Raw genomic sequence first — 20,997 nt, 5'->3', positions numbered from 1 at the left:
TATCCTTTGATGAGAACTGTTTTCCATTTTCAAAAACCCTTCTTTTCAGGATCGACCACAGATCTTCTATGCGGTTTAAATCGGGTGAGGATGCTGGCCAGTCCATTACCTTGTCCTTTGGGTAGCCCTTTGATGCCAGCCATTCAGCAGTAAACTTCAATACATGGCTTGGAGCATTATCATGCATGAACATCATTTTCTTGCGCTGAGCAGCTGTTTTTTTCTTCAACCACGGAAGGAAATTCTCTCCCAGAAATTTGCAGTAATTTGCAGAATCCGTTTTCGCTCCTTCTGCAACCTGGAAAGGTCCAATGAGTTCATTTTTTATGGTGCCTGCCCATATCATCACACCTCCACCACCTTGCTGACGCCTCAACCTGGGTGGAGCATCGGCACCTTCGGCTATCCAACCTCTAGCCCAACTGCCCGGACCATCAAGGGTGGCACGCATCTCATCAGTCCAGATCCAAATCCAATTTCATGTACTTCTTACATCAAGCAAGTCTTTTATCCTTATGCTTTTGATTAAGTGGAGGCCTTGTTTTCGCTTTTTGGATCTTACCAAGTGTTTTCAGAACACGATTCCGTGATGTCTTTGGGGTGTGACCTAGACCAACAGCAGAAAAGATGCTTGTACTGGAACTCAAAGGCTGTTTGACCATTTCTCTCTTTAAAGCTGACAAATCTCAAGCTGTTAGCTTCCTGCTTGGGGCCTATTCATGTTTTTTCTTGTTTTTTCACCATTAGAAACAAAGGCCTTGATTGTCCTATGGTCACGGTCCAATAATCTGGCTATTTCGATCGTTGGCCGCCCCTCTCCCATCTTTAGTGCTTATGGTCACAGAACACAGAATACTCACCTTTATTTATGTCTACATAATAATTTGGTTCAAAGCATTTTAAATTTTAACTAATTATTACTCAAAATTTAAATGCTTCAGATATTTTATGCTTTTGGATAATCAACTGCCCTATCAGGCTTGCATTAATACCACTTGTTCATCAGTGGAACATATTTGGATAACGATATTTTTAAAAAACTGACTTGCATAATAATTTGGGTCACAGTGTAGAGACCTAATAATATTGCAGCCTCTGTGTTACTTATTGAGTTGTGTGTTATTTTGTATCTTTGCACAATTCAGTTTATCATAAAATGAGTTTATTATCAGTTTCACTTTGTTTTTTTATGTGAATATTACCTTACTTATAACTCTCTAGATGAGAGTAATTCTGTTTCCTACCTGGTGGGACAGATTTGAGTGAAACACTGGGGGAAGAGCATGCTGTAGAGGTCAATTTACATCAAACCGAAGAGTGTCAAGATCTTATCCACAAAGAAATCCAGATTACTGTATGATTTTTGTTTCTTAAGAGATCATCAAAGTGCTTACACTGTCGGGCATTTATGCTGCCTAGTGTCAAGTCTGATAAGATAAGATAAACTTTATTGATCCCTGACCAGGGAAATTCACAGTTTGTGAAGTAAAATGTATTGGAACATATGATTAACATCCTGTGATATTTAAATTCATATCTCTTAAGATTTTCCTCTAAGCAAGAACAGGTGAGACAACACAGATGCATTTAAGTGAACACCGAAGACACCTCAACATGTGAATCTCAAATGAACTTTTTGGCACTAATGAATCCTCACATACAGATGTGGCCAAAATGATATATACCTTTGCACTTAGCAAAACCAACAACAACAATAAAGGAAACTTCAAAACAAAACAGAGCAAAATCAATTCTCTCTTAACTAATGATACTAATTGTCTTCCACTCTCATCTATTTTTGACATTGACCAAAACTATTGGGACCCGTAACCAAGTATTTTGTCATGCTCATTTTTAAAAAGGAAATTACTTTAATCAAGGTCCTACTTTAGCTCCTAATGAGATGACTAAGCTTCCCCCTTTGGCTCCCCCCTCTTGTGCAAACTGCTTTCTCTCTCTCAGGTTTACTAGGTGCTTTCTGCCTCTGCAAATTTTCACTTTTCCCCTTCATTTGGACTCGAAGCAGGCCACCTCACAGTGTTCTCTTTTTGTGCATTCTTGGGTGTGTTTAGAAGCATTTTTAGAGTAATTATGCTGTTAGATGAGCCATGACCTGTGACTGAGGGAGCTTTGGCACACTGAGCAGTGCAATTTGCTCCAAAATACACTTTCATTTTCCTGTTTTTTTTCAACTTGTGAAAAAAGGAAAAAAATAGTCCTTGTTTCTCCTAAAGGACATTCACTCCAAAGCACCGTAGTGTCAACACGAACAAAATCGAGTCTGGCATTTTTATGCTTTCTCTTTCAAAAGTGAGGACTTCTTGGGTGTTTGTATATGAAACTCACCCTGATTCAAAAGCTGCATAGGGGGCAGCTACACACTGTAGTGCAAAGCTCCCAGAGGTCAACTTTTGTAGCCACGTTCCATGTCTTTCACACAATCAGCTCGATGTGTGACTTTTTCTTTTTTAAATGAGCTGAATGACAAATTACATGTTACTGCACAGTATCAAACTAAAAGCATAGAAAAGCAGAGCATTGTTTCAATTAAATCAATCTACTTTAAAGAAAAAAATAATTTAATAACGAGCCCAAGACCATTGGTCATTTCTTACCTCGTACTACATTTCAATTTAATAAAAACGTCTAACCTCACACACTGATTTATCATGTTATATAATACATCTATTTTTATGTCCATTCACTGGTATGGATTCTTCCACAACAGCGACAAAAGTATTGAGAAAACATATCAAACCTAAAGGTTAACACCAAGCAAGCCTCAGTGACTTAAGCACAATGTAATTTGCTGGAAGTATAGTCACCAAAATAATGGACTGCACGCATTTTTGTTAACAGTCTGTTGTTCTGTCCCCGAAAGAAACACAAGCACGTTGTTTTAATGAATTTCACTGAAGCGTTCATCAGTTCAGACAAAATAAGAGAACAGCTTGCTACATTTCTTGTAGCCGGTAACATCTGAATGTACTTTATTTTTGCAACAAGAACAAAAAGACGGTTGTTATTTCTAAGACAGCAGCCACACATTAGTTATAATAGAGAAAATAGGAGCCCATATATCTTTAGGTTTCAGAAGAAGCTAAAAGGTCAGATTTCCCCCTGGACGCAATAATGCAAAAAGAGACCTGTGCTAAGCTTTGAAAATGCCCTTTAACCAGCATCCATGAGAACATACAGAATGCGAGACTGTGTAGTTCACCCATTTCCTGTACCTGCGGTCTAAACATTCAAATAAACCGTTTTCTTTGACGAAAAGCAACATAACCCAGTTAAAAGAAGAAGAAAAAGAAGCAAAGCAGGCAATATCTCCAAGAGGCTATGGGGGGAAAAACAGGAAATGTAACATTTTCCAACACCAGAATAGTACAGGCTTGAGACAGATGAATCACAACAAAAACCATGTTAATAATCTCATTGATTATCCTCATTGGTGACACCAATTACATCTCCTAACACTCAGCCCTGAGAAAATCTGCCCTTGTGGCACCAACCAGTCATTTTTGCAGGTATCCCGAGCAGACTCTGATCCTAAATCAGCACTTGAAGGCATCGAATACTATCTATCATGGAGTTTAAACCATGCTTTCAGAGATTACGTGAGACAGCTTTAATACAACTAAAAGCGGAAAGGATTGTTGATGTGCGTGATACGAAAGAAGTGCTACATATCAGAGGCCAGAGTAGCTCAGGAACAGGAGGGAATTAAAGATGGCAAAGGAGTCCGTAGACAAATAAAACCGGGCACAAATATGGCTTAAAGACAACTCCTCTTCTGTTGGGGCGATGGAGATGGCTGAAAAACCTTCATATCATCACGGTTAACCCGGACAGCTGATTAGAAAATTAGCATTCAGAAATCATGCCATGTATTTAAGAAGGCTGTCTACTACTACAACAAACAAAATCTGGTTTTCACAGGCACAATGGCATGTGTGCAACCACAATAAAAAGGACAGAGCACAATTCTATAATGTAGATTAGGTTAACATATGCACAGCTTTACTTCCCCCCCAAAAAGTGCATTTCCTGTGTTCTGCATACAAATGGTTATGTTTTCCACACATTCCATGAGGTTATTACCACAAAAGAACTGAAAAAAACTGAAAGAAATCAAACAACAACAATACAAATCAGGTTTTGGTGCTGCAGGCTGAAGTTGCAAGGATTTATGTGCTTATGAAACCAAGCAGGAGCTTCGGGTTTTTGAGCATGTGTCTCTGTTTGCCATAGCCTGTCGAACACCGCGCTTGCTGCTACTATGCTATAATGCCGTTCTTAGCACATATATTTGCTTTTTTTCCTCCTGCTTGAAAGAATTTATTCTTTACATGAAATGTAAAATTAGCACATTCCGTACAGTCTTACGGCTTTCACCTTCGCTCCTTGCAAGCCACATTACTGCTGTTGCACAGTTTTACACAAGTAAAAAAAAAAAAAAAAACTGTTGCGAGCTACAGTTCCTAGCATGATATAAAAAGGAAAACATACACCGAACAAGAATGGAATGATGAGAAACAAATGTCCTGTATAACTTAACACAAAATACAACACCCAATGGACTGCTTTGGTGTTTTGACAGAGGTAACAAAGAAAAATATACTTTTAGTAGACTAAAGTCCGAACAATAATAGCAGACCGGCCGCTGTTGTACAAAGGACAACTTGAAGACTGAACAAAATACTTTTGAATGTCAATATTACAATATTGTGTGTTTACACGCATTTAGGAAATCTGATTATTCTCAACATTTAGCAGTAACCTGATGTCATAAACATCATGTAAACATTTTCCTTACCCAGTGTAAGGGATAGAAACTTCTGCTACAGAAACCAGTTTTCTTGATGTATTCATATAACTGAGGTTCTGACAGGGTTTTTACAAGAGCAAAAGTTCAAGACCTAAATTTAATAGGTTAAGTATTGCTGTATTTCATACTCATGCACCCTTGTAGTTCAATCCAAAAGGTCACCCAAGTCATTTCTGTAGCAGACTTGTGGATTTCCTGACATATTCACTCTTGAAAGATAGATTTCTTCACTTAGGTAACATGCTCTGATCAGAAAACAGGAACATAAAAATTTAAAAACTCAGGTTGCACTGCTTCAAATATATTGCTAATACACTTAGAGTATGCCATTCAGTTTTAATGTAACAGTAGGAGGTAGGGGAGAAAATTGACTACCTGCATTTATATGCAGGTTCACCAGCAACCACATCAATGCATGTAAATGCATTCTGATTCCCTGCCATTTTCTGATGTCACCCAGTAACAGTTTGTGTAAACGTAGAGAACAACAATTTAGCATAATTTCACAAAAATCAACGTGAGCCACTATCTGTTTTACAGTGCAAACTCTGCACAAACCCTTAAGACTCCCATTAAATTGCAAATAGACCAATCACCCCAAAATGTTGTTTCTACCAACTACCCTTCTACCATCTGCCCACCTAAAACCCAAAACGTAGCTCAACGGAACTGCTTATCTACTCTGTTCTTGGGCACCAATGTGTCCCACCCCAAGATCTGGACAACTACCACTAAGTATTGTCTACATCATAAAAATCCTAAAATACTTTCTCATTTTCACGCCAACAAGTGAATATCTGTAGCATTCGATAACGAAAAATTCCTTGTTGAACAAAGTTGAATTGTTCAAATTGTTTAAACTAAAAGAAAATGATCATAAGACTATAATAGTAAAAGGTGTTCAGTGTTTTGTTCTTTCGTTTTCTATACATTTGTCAGCTCATAAAGGCCTCAAGTGAAAGGAAAGTTTAGTAGCATAGAAGAGAAAATGGCCCCACCCAACGACCTCTGTCCAGGCCTGCTCAGCATCGTATCAGCTGAGACAGCAGAGTTCCCTGCTAGAAAAGGCCGATCTTGAGGCCTGGCTATATGCAGTAGAAAGCTTGCCATTAGAGCTGCAGCTTAGGTGCAGAATAAATAAAATGTTGCTGTTTACATAAGTTCATACCTGCTAAGGCATGTGTATACAAGTCAATTGTCAACTGTGTGCATGTAGATGTCTAGGAGTTAACGGTTGAAGGCGGAAAGGCATATTCCGGCTGTTAATGACGTTATGTCTTTGGGTTCTCTGAACTGTGTACCAAGTTGAGCTGGAGCTTCCTTGAGGGGCAACTTCTGTCAGTGAAGATGAAATTGTTTTAGGGGAAACGCAAGTAAGGTAAAGCATCTTTGAACAACCCTACAACAGCCGTAAACAACTCTGTTTGCGGACGACTGAAAAACTCCTCATTCAAAAAAGAAAAAAACATTTTTGAAAAAAAGATATGGATTTCAAAAGCAATGCAAACGCATGAAGAAATAAATCGACCATACTCTAAACGGATTGTTATGGATTGCTAAAATAATGTTTGAAACGCCTGGAATTATATCAGTATCCATTGCAAAGTTACACCGCAATCGCTACAGGTGGAAAACTTCACTGGCTGAAGAGAATGCCAGTCAAGCCTGAGTCTGAGGTACAGTTGAAGCTGACCCAAGTCCAGTTTCCGGATTTTAGCTGACAGCAGAGAACTGGTGGAGATGTGGGGTGAAGGCCAATAGCTTTGGTGTGGCTTGAAAACCATAATGGAGGATAGAAGGGAAAGGTCTCCAGCGTTGTTGTGGACTTAAGAAGTCATGTTTTTAATGCCAACCACCTGCTCGTCGTCTATAGCTTTCATAACAGAGACCTGAAGAAAAGAATGAAAAATAGATCAGGACCAACTGTCTCACATCACTTAGTACTTTGTGCAGATTTTATGCATTTATTAAGTATGAATTCTAGTAACATTGATGCTAAGGTAGCCTAGCATTACTTGCTAAATTAAACTACTAACAAGTTCAAATTTCTAAATACTGAACTACATTTTCTTGATTTGGTGATTCTATTTAACAGGACTACAAATGATCCAGTGTTCCAGTGAAAGCAAGGAATGGTGCCAAAACATGTCAGCAAGTGGAACAGATTATAACAGCATGTCTTAACATACAATTAGGTAGGTTTAAAAACAGTTAATCTCCTTCAGTAACTACCAAAAGGAGATCATTTTTTCCATCTTCAGGACACAGAAATTAGACTTACCATAAAGCTTTCTCCGTTATCCTGTTTCTTCTCGATTTCTTTGCCCAGGTCACCTTCTGGCAATTTAAGGTCCTCTCTGGTCTCACCACCATCATCCAACAGAGTCAAGTAGCCGTCTGAGAGATCAACTACCTAAAATGTGCCATCAAGCAAAGGGCAAGAACAATTGAATTAAAAACATGACTGCAGCCTAAAATACATTGCAAAAGCAGAAAAAGACTAACCAGCACCAGCCAATCTAACTCGAGGTGGAATGTCATTCCAAAGCATAAAAAGGTACAAAACTCGATCTGGACAACTAACGAAGATACTCTGAGATGAGCGTAACAGCCATGCTGGTTTGGCAGTCAAAAGCTTTTAGTGTGAAGTAGCAAAAGAAGAAGTGGTTCAATTTACATCATCAACAACTTCAATCCACCTAAAAACCATCATATGACAGTAAAACAAAGCTGTGGAGCTGCAGTGGAAACATGTCATTACAGTTTGCCAAGACACTCTGTGGCTAAAGCTTGCCAACTTGGACCACACTATTAGTATATTGTATTATATGTAGTTATTGTATATAATGAAAATCTGGCAAACGGGGACAGAAAACAGAATTTGCAGCTACCAAAAGTAGTTGGAAGCAGATAAGATTATTGAATTTCCATGACTGTGAAGACCAAATTCAACACAAATGAATGGATGTCAACATAAACCACTGCACAGATATTGCACAATATGTTTTCAAAAACTGAACCTAGACCAACAGTCACAAGTCAGTGTCACCAAAATTTGCTTTATGCAGCCCCACACATCTTCGACAGAGTTATTGAGGTCATTGATGCTAGCTTGTGAAACATTGCCTCAATCTTCCTTAAAGGGGAACTTTAAGGGGAACAGCTCGCGCCAAAACACCGGTGATAGCACGAGCTATCGCGCGATTTCGATTTGCTTTCTAGCGTCCTGAGATTTGGATACAGACCACAACAAATAGCGATCACCAAGTAATGGGGAGGTTTTCGTTCACTTCTCATCTCTAGTATGTTGTGGGACACTCGTTGAGACTATCCGAGCCGGTCAGTGTGTGAAAAAAAGCACGTTAGGGCGGACTTTGACGCGGGTGGGGGTGGGGCAAGTTGCCCCATACTTTTCGCTAGCTGAGCTGCGAAGCTGCCTGCCAGGCTAAATACTGGAGCTATGTCGAAAATTCATTTCTCCATCACTCACATGTATGAAAAGACATATGAAAACAGACCCCAGGTTGAAAAAAACTGAAGTTCCAGTTTAAGGGTTTGGTAAAGCTGCTAGATACTTTGGATTCTGTGTAGAACTGGAAATCAAAATACCTCAAGCAGCGAGCGAACACACCCAAAAAACAGAAGCCGAGCAATCCTGCATCTGCAGTGAAGTTGGTTGCTACGATGGCCTGGTAACTGCAAGAAAGCCCCAAATGCAACAAAAGTTGCTATCATCCAGCATCTCCAGTGCCTATGCCATCTGTGGCACTTCTGGTACCACAAAACAACCCAAGTACTATCGCATCTTCAGAATTTTGTCCTCAACTTGGTCCTGAAGTAGCAGTTCCTGTGACATCCCAAGAGAGATTAACCTTCAACAGACCAGAAATGTTATCCAATTGGCCCTGCTGTATACAGGCTCACACCATACCAATGCTACCACAAGCATGAGTTAAATACGTGATTTCTCGAGCTCCTCCTATGCCTTTCCAAAAAAAAAAAAAAACATTACATTGATACGAAACATAACCATGTTGCTGCAGAAAAGCACTGGCACCATTTACCAAAATATTTAGTCAGACAGAATACAATGTTTAAAAAAAACAAAAAAAACGACTGAAACCCAGTTTAACTTACTCAACTACAAATCTGCCATCCTAGTAATGTACCAACCACTTTTCCCTTGTATTTTTTAAATTGCCTACCCAAAAAGGCCTAATTAGGCAAGAGGAGACTGCTTGCTGGCACACCAAAGCCTGTTACACCAGTTTAAAAGCAGCATATTGTTTCACAAATACTGAAGAGACAGCTCAGCTCTGACAAACTTGTTTAGCAATCGAGATTGCAGACATTTTCTTTCACAATTTCTCATTGAGATTAGGTCATTTATTCAATCCAAAATATTGTGGAAAGTAACTACAATGGTGGTGAAAACAAATTTTTAAAAAACACAACGTACTGCTCAGGACAACCATTATTGGTGTATTGTTTGTCAGCCAAAAAGACAAATATGCAGGACTAATCGCAAATGTTGTAGACTAATTGTATTTATTTCCAATAGGGACATCTCACCTGGTAATCTTTCCTTGATACATTAGGAACATCCATGTTATGGGTAGATGGGCAGATATCTTCATACTTCTTCTGAGTGAAGATGTCAAGTCCAGTAAGGTGAACCTAGGAAAATATCACAACTGATAAGCTCTTGCACTGGGCCCAGTAAGAATTGGGGGTTATTTGTAAAACTGGGAAACATGGGGCTAAATCACAGAATTGCCTTAAGCTCTGAATTCCTGAGGATGCACGAGGTGGTTTTTACCTTGGCATGTCCATGCTTGCCAGTCTTAGAGGTAGTCATGTCAACTATCTTACAGGGATGTCCTTTCAGCATGACATAGCCATTCTTCCTCAATGCGGAGCACTGCACGGGGAATGTTGCAGAGGCTCCAGAGTCCCCACCGGTGAAATCCTCATCTGCCATGATGGGTTGCGCAGTGCTGTATGTCGCACATATGAGTAAAAGAACACAAGGACAAATGTAAAATGTGATTATTAGGATTTTATGGTAATAAGAATCAACATGGCAAAAGAACTAAAGTAAATGTGTCATATTCATTGCAGAGTAAATGGTGAACACAGTTTCTTTTAAACAATTCCAAACAGAATTGTGACAACAATCAAGCACCAGACTGGTGCTCAGCACATTCAGTCCTGTCCTGGTGAAGGTGCACTCACATGGCCCCACTTAAATCTATTTAATGATTAGGCTGTCAGGGCTTTAAAATCAATATCTTTAAAATGCAGCTAAAATTACTTTAAATGTTAATCAGCAAAAGGTTCAATCAGCAAGAAAAAACTATACTTTTGACACTGTCTTTGACAAGAGACGGACAAAAATTTGTCCCTTGTCATGCCACATGGTTTTTAAGTGACCATTACTGAACAAACAGGCTTTTTCTCTGCAGAACATAGGACAAAAAGACAGATCATTTCCCTCCACAGTACAGTTCTTTTTAAACATTTCATCAGAAAACACAAAACTGATTTTTACAGTGCCACATGGTCTCCGTGTGACAACTACAGTGATGCAAAATACTGTGGTATTTTGCAGAGATGAGCATTTTTACTCATGGAAATGAGCATGAGATGCGTTTAGTGCATCTCCAGCTGTGTGTGTTAACTGGCAATCTGAACAGTCATTGATTTCTAAAGCATTTAATCAATATTTTAATCTGTAATAGCCAAAACGTGTTGTAGTCTTGTTTCCTGACAGCTTAAAGTAACCATCAAAAGATATGTGTGACGCCTTCTAAATTAAACAATGTCGCTGAAACATATCAGTTATTAAAGCCTAAAGGTGTATAAATTAATTAAAATGACTGAACTGATAAGAAAAGGTGCCACATGCACATTTTAAGAGGTAACTTTTAAACATAAGCTACAAAGAAGGATAGAAGCGTACATTTTGAAAATGTGCGTTGACTCAAAGGGAATATTAAGTAAGAAAAGTCGATCTAGAAAGTAGTAAATATTTGAAAGCACTACAGACTGCCTGAATACCTAACTGTACGATATTCAACTATATTCTGAACTGTCAGCAAATGCCTGCTTTGGTGCTTCCCTTTATATGAATTAAGGTCGGGCTGTAATAGGAGGAGTGAGTTAAAAGTTAGTAGTCGTTCCTCTAAATCCTTTAACTGCACATTGGATCGACGTTAAAATGTATGTAAGCTTTTACATTTTACATCGTACATTAAAATGATCTCAAATTGCTCTGCTTTCCAACATTCGTTCCCAAAACTTGTGTACAACCACTTAAACTAGGCGGTGCCACCACGTCTTACTGGCCAACTACTTGACAGTCTAACAGCTAATGCTAATGTGTAGATTTTGTCTGTTTCAGCTCAAATCCCCATTTTTACAGTGTTTGGGTGACACACCTAACATATTAAACATGTCGACTAGCTTATAAACACGCTAGCTTCAGAAAGTAGTTTAAACAAAGGCTCAGATTAGCATGACAGTAGCTAAGCAGCTTAGGTCAGAAAGCTAACAAACCCCATTAGCTACCTATGTTACGTGGCAGTTGGGCCACAAGAGCGTCTGACACGGCAGCTTGGGTGAGAAAGCAAGCTTCAGGCTCGCAACTTGGGTGTGTTTTATGTCATTGCTGGCTCGCTAAAGACGACCAACACCCATCGACACCAGCTGACACATACTGCCGCTGCTAATGTTAGCTGCTAACTTCTTTCATTCGCTCGCCCACTACTCCGAAGTTAATGCTTAACTAATGCTACCACGAACGCCCTCCCAGTATTAACACATCACGCAGGGCGTTGCGACACCACAAACTCATTCCTCGAATACAGCCATTGCTGTAACTGTACTTTTAGGTGTGTACATTTAGCTTACCTTGTGTCGTACTTCCACCAAAAAAAAGGGAGAATCACTTCGCATGCGTGGAGCTTTTGTACCGCATGAGGGGCAGAGAGGGCAGGTACGAGCCCCGGTGACGCGCAGGGGTGGAGGGAGAGACAGAGCAGTGCCTGTGACGTCCTTGTGTTTGTTAAGGACACGTGAATACAAATAAATAAAACCGTTGGTTTAAAAAAAAAAAAAAAAAAAAAAAAAAAAAAGTAGATAAGACTAGAAAGTAAACACCATTAAGACTTTTACATAGAAGTGTAGTTTAAGAAAATACCAGGCCCGGTGGGTCGGTCTGATGTTTGGGCCGCGAGGGCCGGTGTTGCAGTTTAACTGGTGATCAGGTTAACTGGCGATAGTTGCCGTCTCCAGATGTTTCGTCCGCAGATCCGTCACGATCAGGCCTGGATTTAGGTGAAATAAAGATACCAGATCAAGACCTCGCCGAAAAACGTCGGCATCACCTATATCCATGTAAATATTATCTACCGACGGTAAAAAGAAATGTGGGGGCCGAAATAAAAAACGCATATTTTTCAAGTATGGTGAGAGGATTCGAACGGTAAAATTATGAGACCACCGTTTTATTCATTGTGCTACCGATCAGCTTGACAAGTATTTCACTTCATCCTCATAGATCTTTGTCATTCTGTCAGGTGTTCAACACCTGGTGATCCTTCAATAAACACGCCCATGTCAACTGGGGATTTTCACAACTTAACACAGGTTGCCTGGTTAATAACGAGTCAGAAAACTAATTATTGTCTCACCAACAAAACCCAAAACATGAAAGCACGTCCACTGTCGTGTTGTGTGTTCAGAACTTCAGGTTTAATTCGGGTTTGTTCTCAGAAACACACAGACCCTCAGCAGCAGAACACCCGCTGGCTCTGATAAAATACACCAGAACAATCTGAGACCATGTTATTAAAACTAATCACTCAGAAAACAATAGATGTAAATGTACAAGGTGTCTAATTATTTTTACCAAGCAATACTTACAAACAAAAGAGTAGAAGAAGCCAGGAGAGTGAAGCTGCCATGTTTTGATTAGAACCCGTTCTGTACAACTTCCTGTCTGACGTCTTCCATCTTAAAAATGGCAAACCAAAGGCAACCACTAGATGGCGGAGTTTAGCAAGGATTATTTCTAACATTTGATTTTGATTTGATTTGATTTATTTTCACACACAAAGTTAAACAAACAATTCGCATTTCTTACACTGAAAGTGTGAAGGAGGGTTGCCAAAAAACCCTCAAGGGGTTTGAGAGAAGACAACCTCCAAAAAAAAAGAAAGAAAAAAAGAAAAACCTTCTCAGGTAGACAATTATAATAAAATATGTTGAAATATATCAAATAACATGCCAACAGTTCATAAAATTACACACAGGGTAAATATTATCTCTTTAAAACATATTGACCAAAGACAAACCAGGTGTTAGTAGGATATCCCATATGGAAAATTACTCTTTTTCAAAAGCAGTTCTTTAAAAGCTGCTTTAAATTTAGTTTGTGAAAGGACCCTGACCCAGGTTGGTAATTGATTCCATATTTTGGATCCTCTGTATGGAATATTAAATACAGAGAGATTTATAAGAGCAAAAGGAGCTCTAATAAGTGTGCTGCTACGAGTTGGATAATAATGAAATTCGTTATTAAAATGATAAATAGAATTTAGATGTTGGGGTAGTAGTTTGTTTACAGAACTATAAACAAACTGACCAATTTGGAAATTATTGACTTGGTAGACACTCAGAACACCTGCTTTAGCGAACAGGGGCTGAGATGGATGTCTGCGATCTACACGAAATATTATTCTCAAAATTCGTTTCTGGAGACGATAAATAGGCTGAAGTTTGGTTTCACGGGTACTAGCCCAAGATATATTACAGTAATTTATATGTGGATATACCATTGCATAATATAGCATTGTTGCCACTCTTGAATTAATGAGGTAGCGGATTTTTCCTAGTATTCCAACAGCTTTGGCGATTTTTGAAGTAAGAAAACTCAGGTGTGGTTTCCAGCTAAGGGATTCATCAACTATAACTCCAAGAAAACGAGCAGAGGAAACATTCTGGATGGGTATATTATCAATTTGGATTTTCAAAGAAGATTTAAAAGTATTGGGCTGTATTCCAAAAAATATAAAGTTAGTTTTTTTAATATTGAGTGACAATTTATTTGACATGAACCAAGAAGATAACTTGTCAAGTTCTTCATTCATTACTTGTACGAGAGTGTTAGGATCCTTATGGGAATAAAATACACAGGTGTCATCTGCAAATAAGATTTTAGAGAGTTTATCAGAAACATTGGGGAGGTCATTAATATATAACAAAAATAACAAAGGACCCAAAATTGAACCTTGAGGTAAACCACACTGAAGAGGAAGAAGAGGAGATTCTACCCCTTTGTAAGAAACCGTCTGGTAACTGTAATGATCTATGCTTTATGCCAAGAAATGAAAGCTTGTCCAAAAGAATCGCATGATTGACTGTGTCAAACGCTTTAGACAAATCCAGAAAAACACAGATGGTATTTTCTTTTTGGTCTCTTGCTTTATATATTCCGGTCAGTAGTTGATCTAGCACCATATAGGTAGAATGTTTCTTCCTAAAAACCATACTGATGTGGAAATAAAATATTGTGCTCATCAAGATATTTAATCAATCTACTATAGACAATCTTTTCAAGAACTTTTGAAATAGTAGGCAAAACAGAGATTGGTCTATAGTGATTAAAAACAGCAGGATCATCCTCTTTATGAACTGGAGTGATTTTTGCTCTCTTTAGTTCAATAGGAACAACACCATTGATTAGGGAAAGATTAAAGATATGAACAAGTGGTTTGATGATATCGGGGCATATGGATTTTAGCAATTTACTGTCAATATTATCATACCCTGGAGAGCTGTCCTTTAGACCTAGTAAAATATCTCTAACCTCTTCCTCAGTAACTGGTAAAGGTTTAAATTCTTCAGTAATTGAGCAACCCATAGTCCAATGGTTTGTGCTGGCAAAATGGGATCTTAGAACATTACTTACAGCGAACATAATAGAAGCTCGTTCAGTCCTCCGTCCTAACCGTCATTTCAGAGCACGTTAACCGCTGACAATATTTTTAGAAAATGGAAATAAAAGGATTCAATCTGTAAAACAAACAGTGGTTTATTCACCCTACACAGTGAGCCATGAGCACCTATTAGATGTACTGAAGTAGACTACAGTCAACTTTGAACATTACAGCTGCAGATATTCCAAATGGACACTAAAGTGACAGTGCAGCCATATTTGTATATTTAGCCTATATGTACTCTAAGGTGGATTAGGAGCATGTCATTAAATTAAATACTGTCAAACACCACAATTCACTCTAGTCTTCCTCTGCCACATCTTTAAAAGTCTCTTTTTGCCATTTCTGTTTGGGAAGACAGAACTTACACAAATATATTGTTTGTTTTAACCAGATCGAATCCTTTTATTTCAATTTTCTAAAAATATTGTCAGCGTGCTCTGAAATGACGGTTAGGACGGAGGACTGAACAGCAGCGCCGAGATCCCAAAATAGCTTTTGGCCGGCCACTAGGTGGCAGTGACATAAGGCAGAGCGGTTTTGCCATATATCATTCAGCAGTGGCTTATGGAGGATTTGGGAGTGGTATATGGCAAAATTGTGTGACTGGTGGTTTACTGACAGAGGGAGCAGCGCGGCAATGCCAGTTGTTTTGCCTACCAGCCAATTCACTTTAAGATAGTGTTCATTCCCGACGTATTTTTTTTGTTCTTTATTGACTACACTGCTGAATTATTGTTGAGGCTACTCGCAAAATGCTGTCATGCAATGTGCTTTTGATTCACATGCAGTGCAATTAAGGTTTATTGTATTTTTTTATGTTTCTCACACTGACATCTGTACACCTATGACCGCTGATGAGTACAGTAAAATCACGGGCCTTAGTGAAGTAAACTATATTTACTTCACTAAGCCAGCCCTCTGGACTTCCAGTAAGCTGTGTTCCTATTGGCTGTCCTGTTATGTCTGCAGTCAAACTTTTCCTCTACTTCTCTTCACCACCAAACCGGGTTTGGTTTCGTTGCTTTAGTTTGTTCTTTAGGTGTTGGCTTGCAGCTTCCATCAGTAAAATCGTCTTTAATGTGTTTCTTGGTGTGTTTTAGGGCTTTATACTGGATAGTTGTCTTTTAAATGTGGTTCTTTAGCCACAGTTAGCACATGGTGCTAATGTGTGCAGTGATTAGTGGATTTGGTGTAGCTGAGTTGTGTCTTTATCTTGGCTGTAGTGAGTCTTTAGAGGTTTTTGGTCAGACACATTCTTTATTCTTGTTTGTGAACCAACGTTGGTTGTCCAGAAGTAAGAGTTCCTGTCCTGATTCTCTGTTTAAAGAGGTTCTCTGGTAGGCTGCTGGAGACTTTAGCGTTTGGGTTGTGCTAGTTTGGTTTTTGTACGGTTTCATTTCGACGACTATCTTGAGGCGCCTCCATGTGGTTTAGTGAGGTTTTCTGTAACAGTTCTAAAAAGCAACTTGCAGCAGAAGAGACTTTGAGAGTTTTTAGGAAGTTCTAGAGACCAGACTTTGGAGCAGCACAAACATTTGTCAGCAGTTTGAGCAGGAGAAGGTGAGCTTCAGAGCAGAAATGAGAAGTTGCCACTGCCCCGCAAAACGGCAGGGCCAAAATCCTGGTCTCTTCCTTCTTGACCTTCTCCTTAAAACAATTAAGTTATAAATATGCTGTTAGCGTCCATGTTTACTTCCGTAAACACTGAACATGCTCTCTGCGTGTGTTGTTGTTGTGTCCTCTTTTGGGTCGTGTGAGGTTCACACAGGAGATCGCATACAAGTCGCATTTAATTGGAAATGTGAACGAACTTGCAAAAAAAATCGTATTTCACAAAAAAATCCGAATTGAGCATTAAGCCCTGCGGTCTGAACGTAGCCTAACAGCCATCTACTCAGGAACTTCTTAATTTTCAGCCCTCAGACTGTCAAAAGGTTCAAACTAACAGAGAACTGCTGTGGGACTTAAAAAATATCAGCCCTCGGATTGTCTAAAGGTTCAAACTAACAGAGAACTATTGTGGGACTTAAAAAATTTCAGCCCTCAGATTGTGTGAAAGCTCAGGTCCTGAAGACTCAGGAGGTCTCGAGGCTTTGGAAAGTCTTGGAACTGAGGGTTCAACCCTCCAGCACGAAGGCTGAAGTCCAACCTCCTGAGAAAAATGGTCGAGTCAAGACTTCAGTTAAAAGAAAAACCTAGAAAACAGCAAAAAATGGATGATAAATATGCAAACAAAGGACAAATTAGTGTCTGAGCAAGTAGCTCAGGGGGTAAGAAGAGAGACTAACAAGTGGAAGATAGTAGGTATAAGATCCACCACTGGCAGTTTTCTTTCTTTGTCTCAGTTTTTCAAAAAATTTAAGAAGTGTCTGGTCTTGAACTGGCAACTTATAGCTCCATCAGCAACCCCTTATCTCATTGAGCTACAGATCAGATAAAAAAAACATAATTTCATCGTCCCTTTGACATCGTAGTTTCCAAGTGACCACATGGTCGGAGCAAAGGCAGAGTCAGGGCGGAGAGTAGGTGGTGAGGTGGGTGGCGGCCTCCCCCCTCTACTCCCCCCCACCGCCCCCCTCTACTCCCCCACCGCCCACCACACCTTCTGCCGCCCGATGAGCTTTTCGAAAATCCGAGTCTCAACGGGTTTCCCGAGTTTCTCCAGTTGTATAACCAATCAAATCACTCCAGAAGACAGAGCGACCACAGTTAAAGGATCCAAACTAAATGGATTTATTACCAGTAAAAAAATAAAAGACCAATAATCAGTCAGCCCACAAAAAATACAATTCTACAGAGTATGTGTCTTTTCTTTGACTTGTTATTTATACAATATACTATATATATTTTATACTATACTACTATGTTTTTTTTCCTCCTCTGGTGTTTTCTGGATTGTGCTCAGCTGCATGCCTTCGTCCACCCGGCCTCCGTTGACTCGTTCCGCCTGCCGTCTCTGGAGCTGAAGCTGGATTTGATCAGACCAAAGCACAGTCCAATCACGATGTCAGCTGCCCTTAAAAGGCTCCTTCATCTGGCTGCACTTCTTCTGAGGGGAAGCTGAGCTTCAGCAGAACTTTGGAGACGTGTTCCAGTGGTGGGTTGATGTGTGGGGGGATAGAGAGGGACCTTTGAACTGTTCAGAAAGGAAAACAGGGAACCCATTGGTAGTTTTAGTTTAGGGTGCTACTGCGGTGTGTTTTTTGGTTTTAAGAGGTGAACAGGAAGAGTTTTTATTTCGTATTGATGATCTTTTACTTTGTTCCTGGTTGGAATGCCCATCAATGTCAGCGTGAAGTTCACTTTTAGTTCTTTTGATTTATTTTTATTTTACTAACACCCAGTTGCTTTTAACCCTCTCACATGTTGTGTTGTTGTAAACTTACTCTTTCAAATCAATACTCGTCTAACCCTCTGGAAACCAGCATTTAGACTGCTTTTTTTGTTGCTCCTCACCTACTTCAGACAGCCAGGACAGAACAACGTTTTGTGGACTAAAGGCTAAACTATGATGATTTTAGAACGACCTGCTATACTATAGGCTTTTTTAAATTGACATATTTGTATGACATTTTTTTGTTTTAGTTTTTTTTGGTTTTTTAGCAACATAAGAATTTGAACAGTTTCAAAATTACTATACTTTTACTTATGCAATGAACTATTATTCTATGGCATTTTTTAGACCACATATTATACTCTGATGTTTTCTTAAATAACATATTATTTTGATAATATACTGCACTGACATTTTTTGAGCCACATATCATACATGACAATTTTAGGCAACATCCTATCATTTTGTGCTGACATACTATACTATGAAGTACAGGCCATACTATGTTATTCTTGAAAAGTATACTGTACTTTGACATTTTCTGAACTACATCCTATACTATGGCGTTATACACAGAGTGCTTTGGTTACATGTTGATTTGTAATCTAGATTTTTTTCTGTTTTGTTTTTTGATGGGATTACCACAGACTTGACCGTGAACATCGCTGACACCCACCTGAGGGAGACACTGCCTAAGATCTCAAGGCTGCTTGGTCGTGGTCTTTCTGGTCCTCTTCCAGAACGCCTTCAACTACGTCTTCTTTTGAAGAGGCCCTCAGATGCTGCAACCTCTGACCTTAAGGAGGAACTGCTACTTTCATTCTGTAATGAGACAGCGGTTCTTTTCAAGACCCAGCTCCTGGTGGCTTTGAGTGAAAATTTAACATCCATCAAAACGGAACTACAGACAGTTAAATCTGAGCTGTCGGTCAGTATTTTAAACATCAAGTCCGAACCGGGTGCCCGACACCATCTAACGAATGCTGAGTCCATCTTTCCAAAGACAAAAACCTTTTCAGGTGAACATATCTTCTCTGATTGGCCTCAAACCTGTTGAACCCTAAGGTAACTCTTCCATAATTAAGTTTAGCTACAAGGATACAAGTAAATAAAATGAAAAAAAAGTTTGCATTTCTGTAAATTTAAGGATCACAGAGGGCTGACGAGTAGAGAACTTTACTGTCCAGTTGAACCTCTGCTGGTTTACACATCCAGTGACTCTACTGTCTACTGACTGACTCAACAAATAGAGATGGTATCTACTTTTAAATATCTAGGATTTTTTTACTGACGACTGTTTGTCTTTTAAGGAGGACATTCAGTATGTGTTTTTTTTTAACCAGTATATGGTAAAAAAAAACAAAAACTGAAACTCTCATTAGGATTTTATTACAGAAACAAGTCTTGTTTTTTTTTTGTTTTTTGCATTTTTGTTATAAAATAAATGAGAAATCAAACAATGCTTTCAAAACAATTTTTGAAACCAGAATTCACTTTTTTTTGGCCATCGGACAAAAACCCCATGTTTGGCAGACACCAAACACTGCATATCAGGTTACAATGTGCAGCAAGAGCAACTCAGAGTGCATTGTAACAATAAAAACATCAGAGAATAAAATTACAAAAAAACTGACCAGTGACAACATTCAAAAGCTCTTTGAATGTCAATACACTAGAATCCAGTAATATAGACATATAACGAGGGGTCAAATATACAGTAGCAATTACATACTGTTGATATAAGTGTATTCACTGAGGTATAAATTATTTGTATTGGGACAAAAATCTTTAGGTTTCGATGTGTCTTAGTGATTCATTTGGCCTTCCTTAAACTGGGATATACCGTAGAGCAGTAGGCTACATTTGCCACGTGGTTTAATGTTACATTTTAAATTTAGCCTTAAGATATAGAAAGAACGCAATTTGTGTACAACTCATTTTCATTCACAATGTCCAGATTTCTTTTTCTGTAATCATTTAGACCAACAAAGCCTTTTTTTTCCTCACAGTGCCACATTGTTTCTTCTGTATTGCAAAGCATAGTAGCATTTTAAGAAGTTGTAGATTGGGTTGGAGATTAGGGTAAGATTCTACAATTTTGCTGTGTTTCCAGCTCTTTGTGTTAAACTCTGACAGTTTAGCTCAAAGCAAAAAAAAGCAGCATTTAGTGGGGGAAGAGCTGACACAGACTACTTACAATTAGTCTTGAATTAGTCCCCAGGCGTTGCTGGGGGCTGTGTAAGAGAGAACGTGTCTGTGGGTAAATAGATCTGTCTGAAAGCAGTGCAAATTTCCTTCAATATCAGTTAAACGTTCATCTCCACCCATCTGTTCTCTGAACTCCCTGACTGCATGGATCCTCCAACAGCAACTGGCCATAAAGGAATTCCAACCTATTTGGGTTGAAAAAAACACAAGTTTATGTTTTCTCACATATCCAGTCCAGACATTTAAATTATGCATAAACATACTGCTTTTGCCATATTATTTTTCATTCACAGAAAGGTCATTAAAATATTTAAAATCCTACCAGCTCCTTCTTTATTAATAAACAAACTCAATCTATGAATATGAATCAATATGTTGTTACTAATTTCACTTAAAAGTCGGTAGTGTGGCTTCCCAAGTATGTTGTCAAGTTACAGTGCCATATTTAATATAAGCAACTTCGATCTTTAGCATATAAATATGAAAACAGGATTCCAATGTCGAGCACATACATAGATACATAAATCATTTTGCACAATAACTGCTAAATATTCAAGTGAGTAACAATGAACAAAACACTTTTTTTCAGTGGAGGTCAACAGAAAATGATGGAGTGGGTCATA

At 38.8% G+C, this 20,997-nt stretch overlaps 1 protein-coding gene across 1 annotated transcript; it reads right to left on the bottom strand.

Annotated features, from left to right (window-relative positions):
• Positions 1 to 2,955: 2,955 nt before the first annotated feature.
• Positions 2,956 to 11,902, bottom strand: LOC110972844 (eukaryotic translation initiation factor 5A-1-like). Its single transcript, XM_022223228.2, has 5 exons — positions 11,741 to 11,902; positions 9,648 to 9,825; positions 9,401 to 9,505; positions 7,110 to 7,241; positions 2,956 to 6,717 (listed from the first exon to the last, which is right to left on the bottom strand). Exons 2-5 carry the CDS (start codon positions 9,807 to 9,809, stop codon positions 6,655 to 6,657), a joined length of 462 nt encoding a protein of 153 aa, XP_022078920.1. The 5' UTR covers positions 9,810 to 9,825; positions 11,741 to 11,902; the 3' UTR covers positions 2,956 to 6,654.
• Between the last annotated feature and the right edge of the window lie 9,095 nt (positions 11,903 to 20,997).

Source organism: Acanthochromis polyacanthus, chromosome 1, assembly GCF_021347895.1.
Source record: "Acanthochromis polyacanthus isolate Apoly-LR-REF ecotype Palm Island chromosome 1, KAUST_Apoly_ChrSc, whole genome shotgun sequence".
NCBI classification, from domain to species: domain Eukaryota; kingdom Metazoa; phylum Chordata; class Actinopteri; family Pomacentridae; genus Acanthochromis; species Acanthochromis polyacanthus.
The sequence above is the reverse complement of the archived record's forward strand: the minus strand, read 5'-3'. Positions and strand labels throughout refer to the sequence as shown.

Coding starts and splice junctions, on each gene's coding strand:
- LOC110972844 (XM_022223228.2), bottom strand. CDS start 9,809: ATGGCAGATGAGGATTTCACCGGTGGGGACTCTGGAGCCTCTGCAACA. Junction 7,242..9,400: donor TATCAAGGAAAGATTACCAG/GTGAGATGTCCC, acceptor GGCACATTTTAG/GTAGTTGATCTCTCAGACGG. Junction 6,718..7,109: donor ATAACGGAGAAAGCTTTATG/GTAAGTCTAATT, acceptor TCTTTTCTTCAG/GTCTCTGTTATGAAAGCTAT.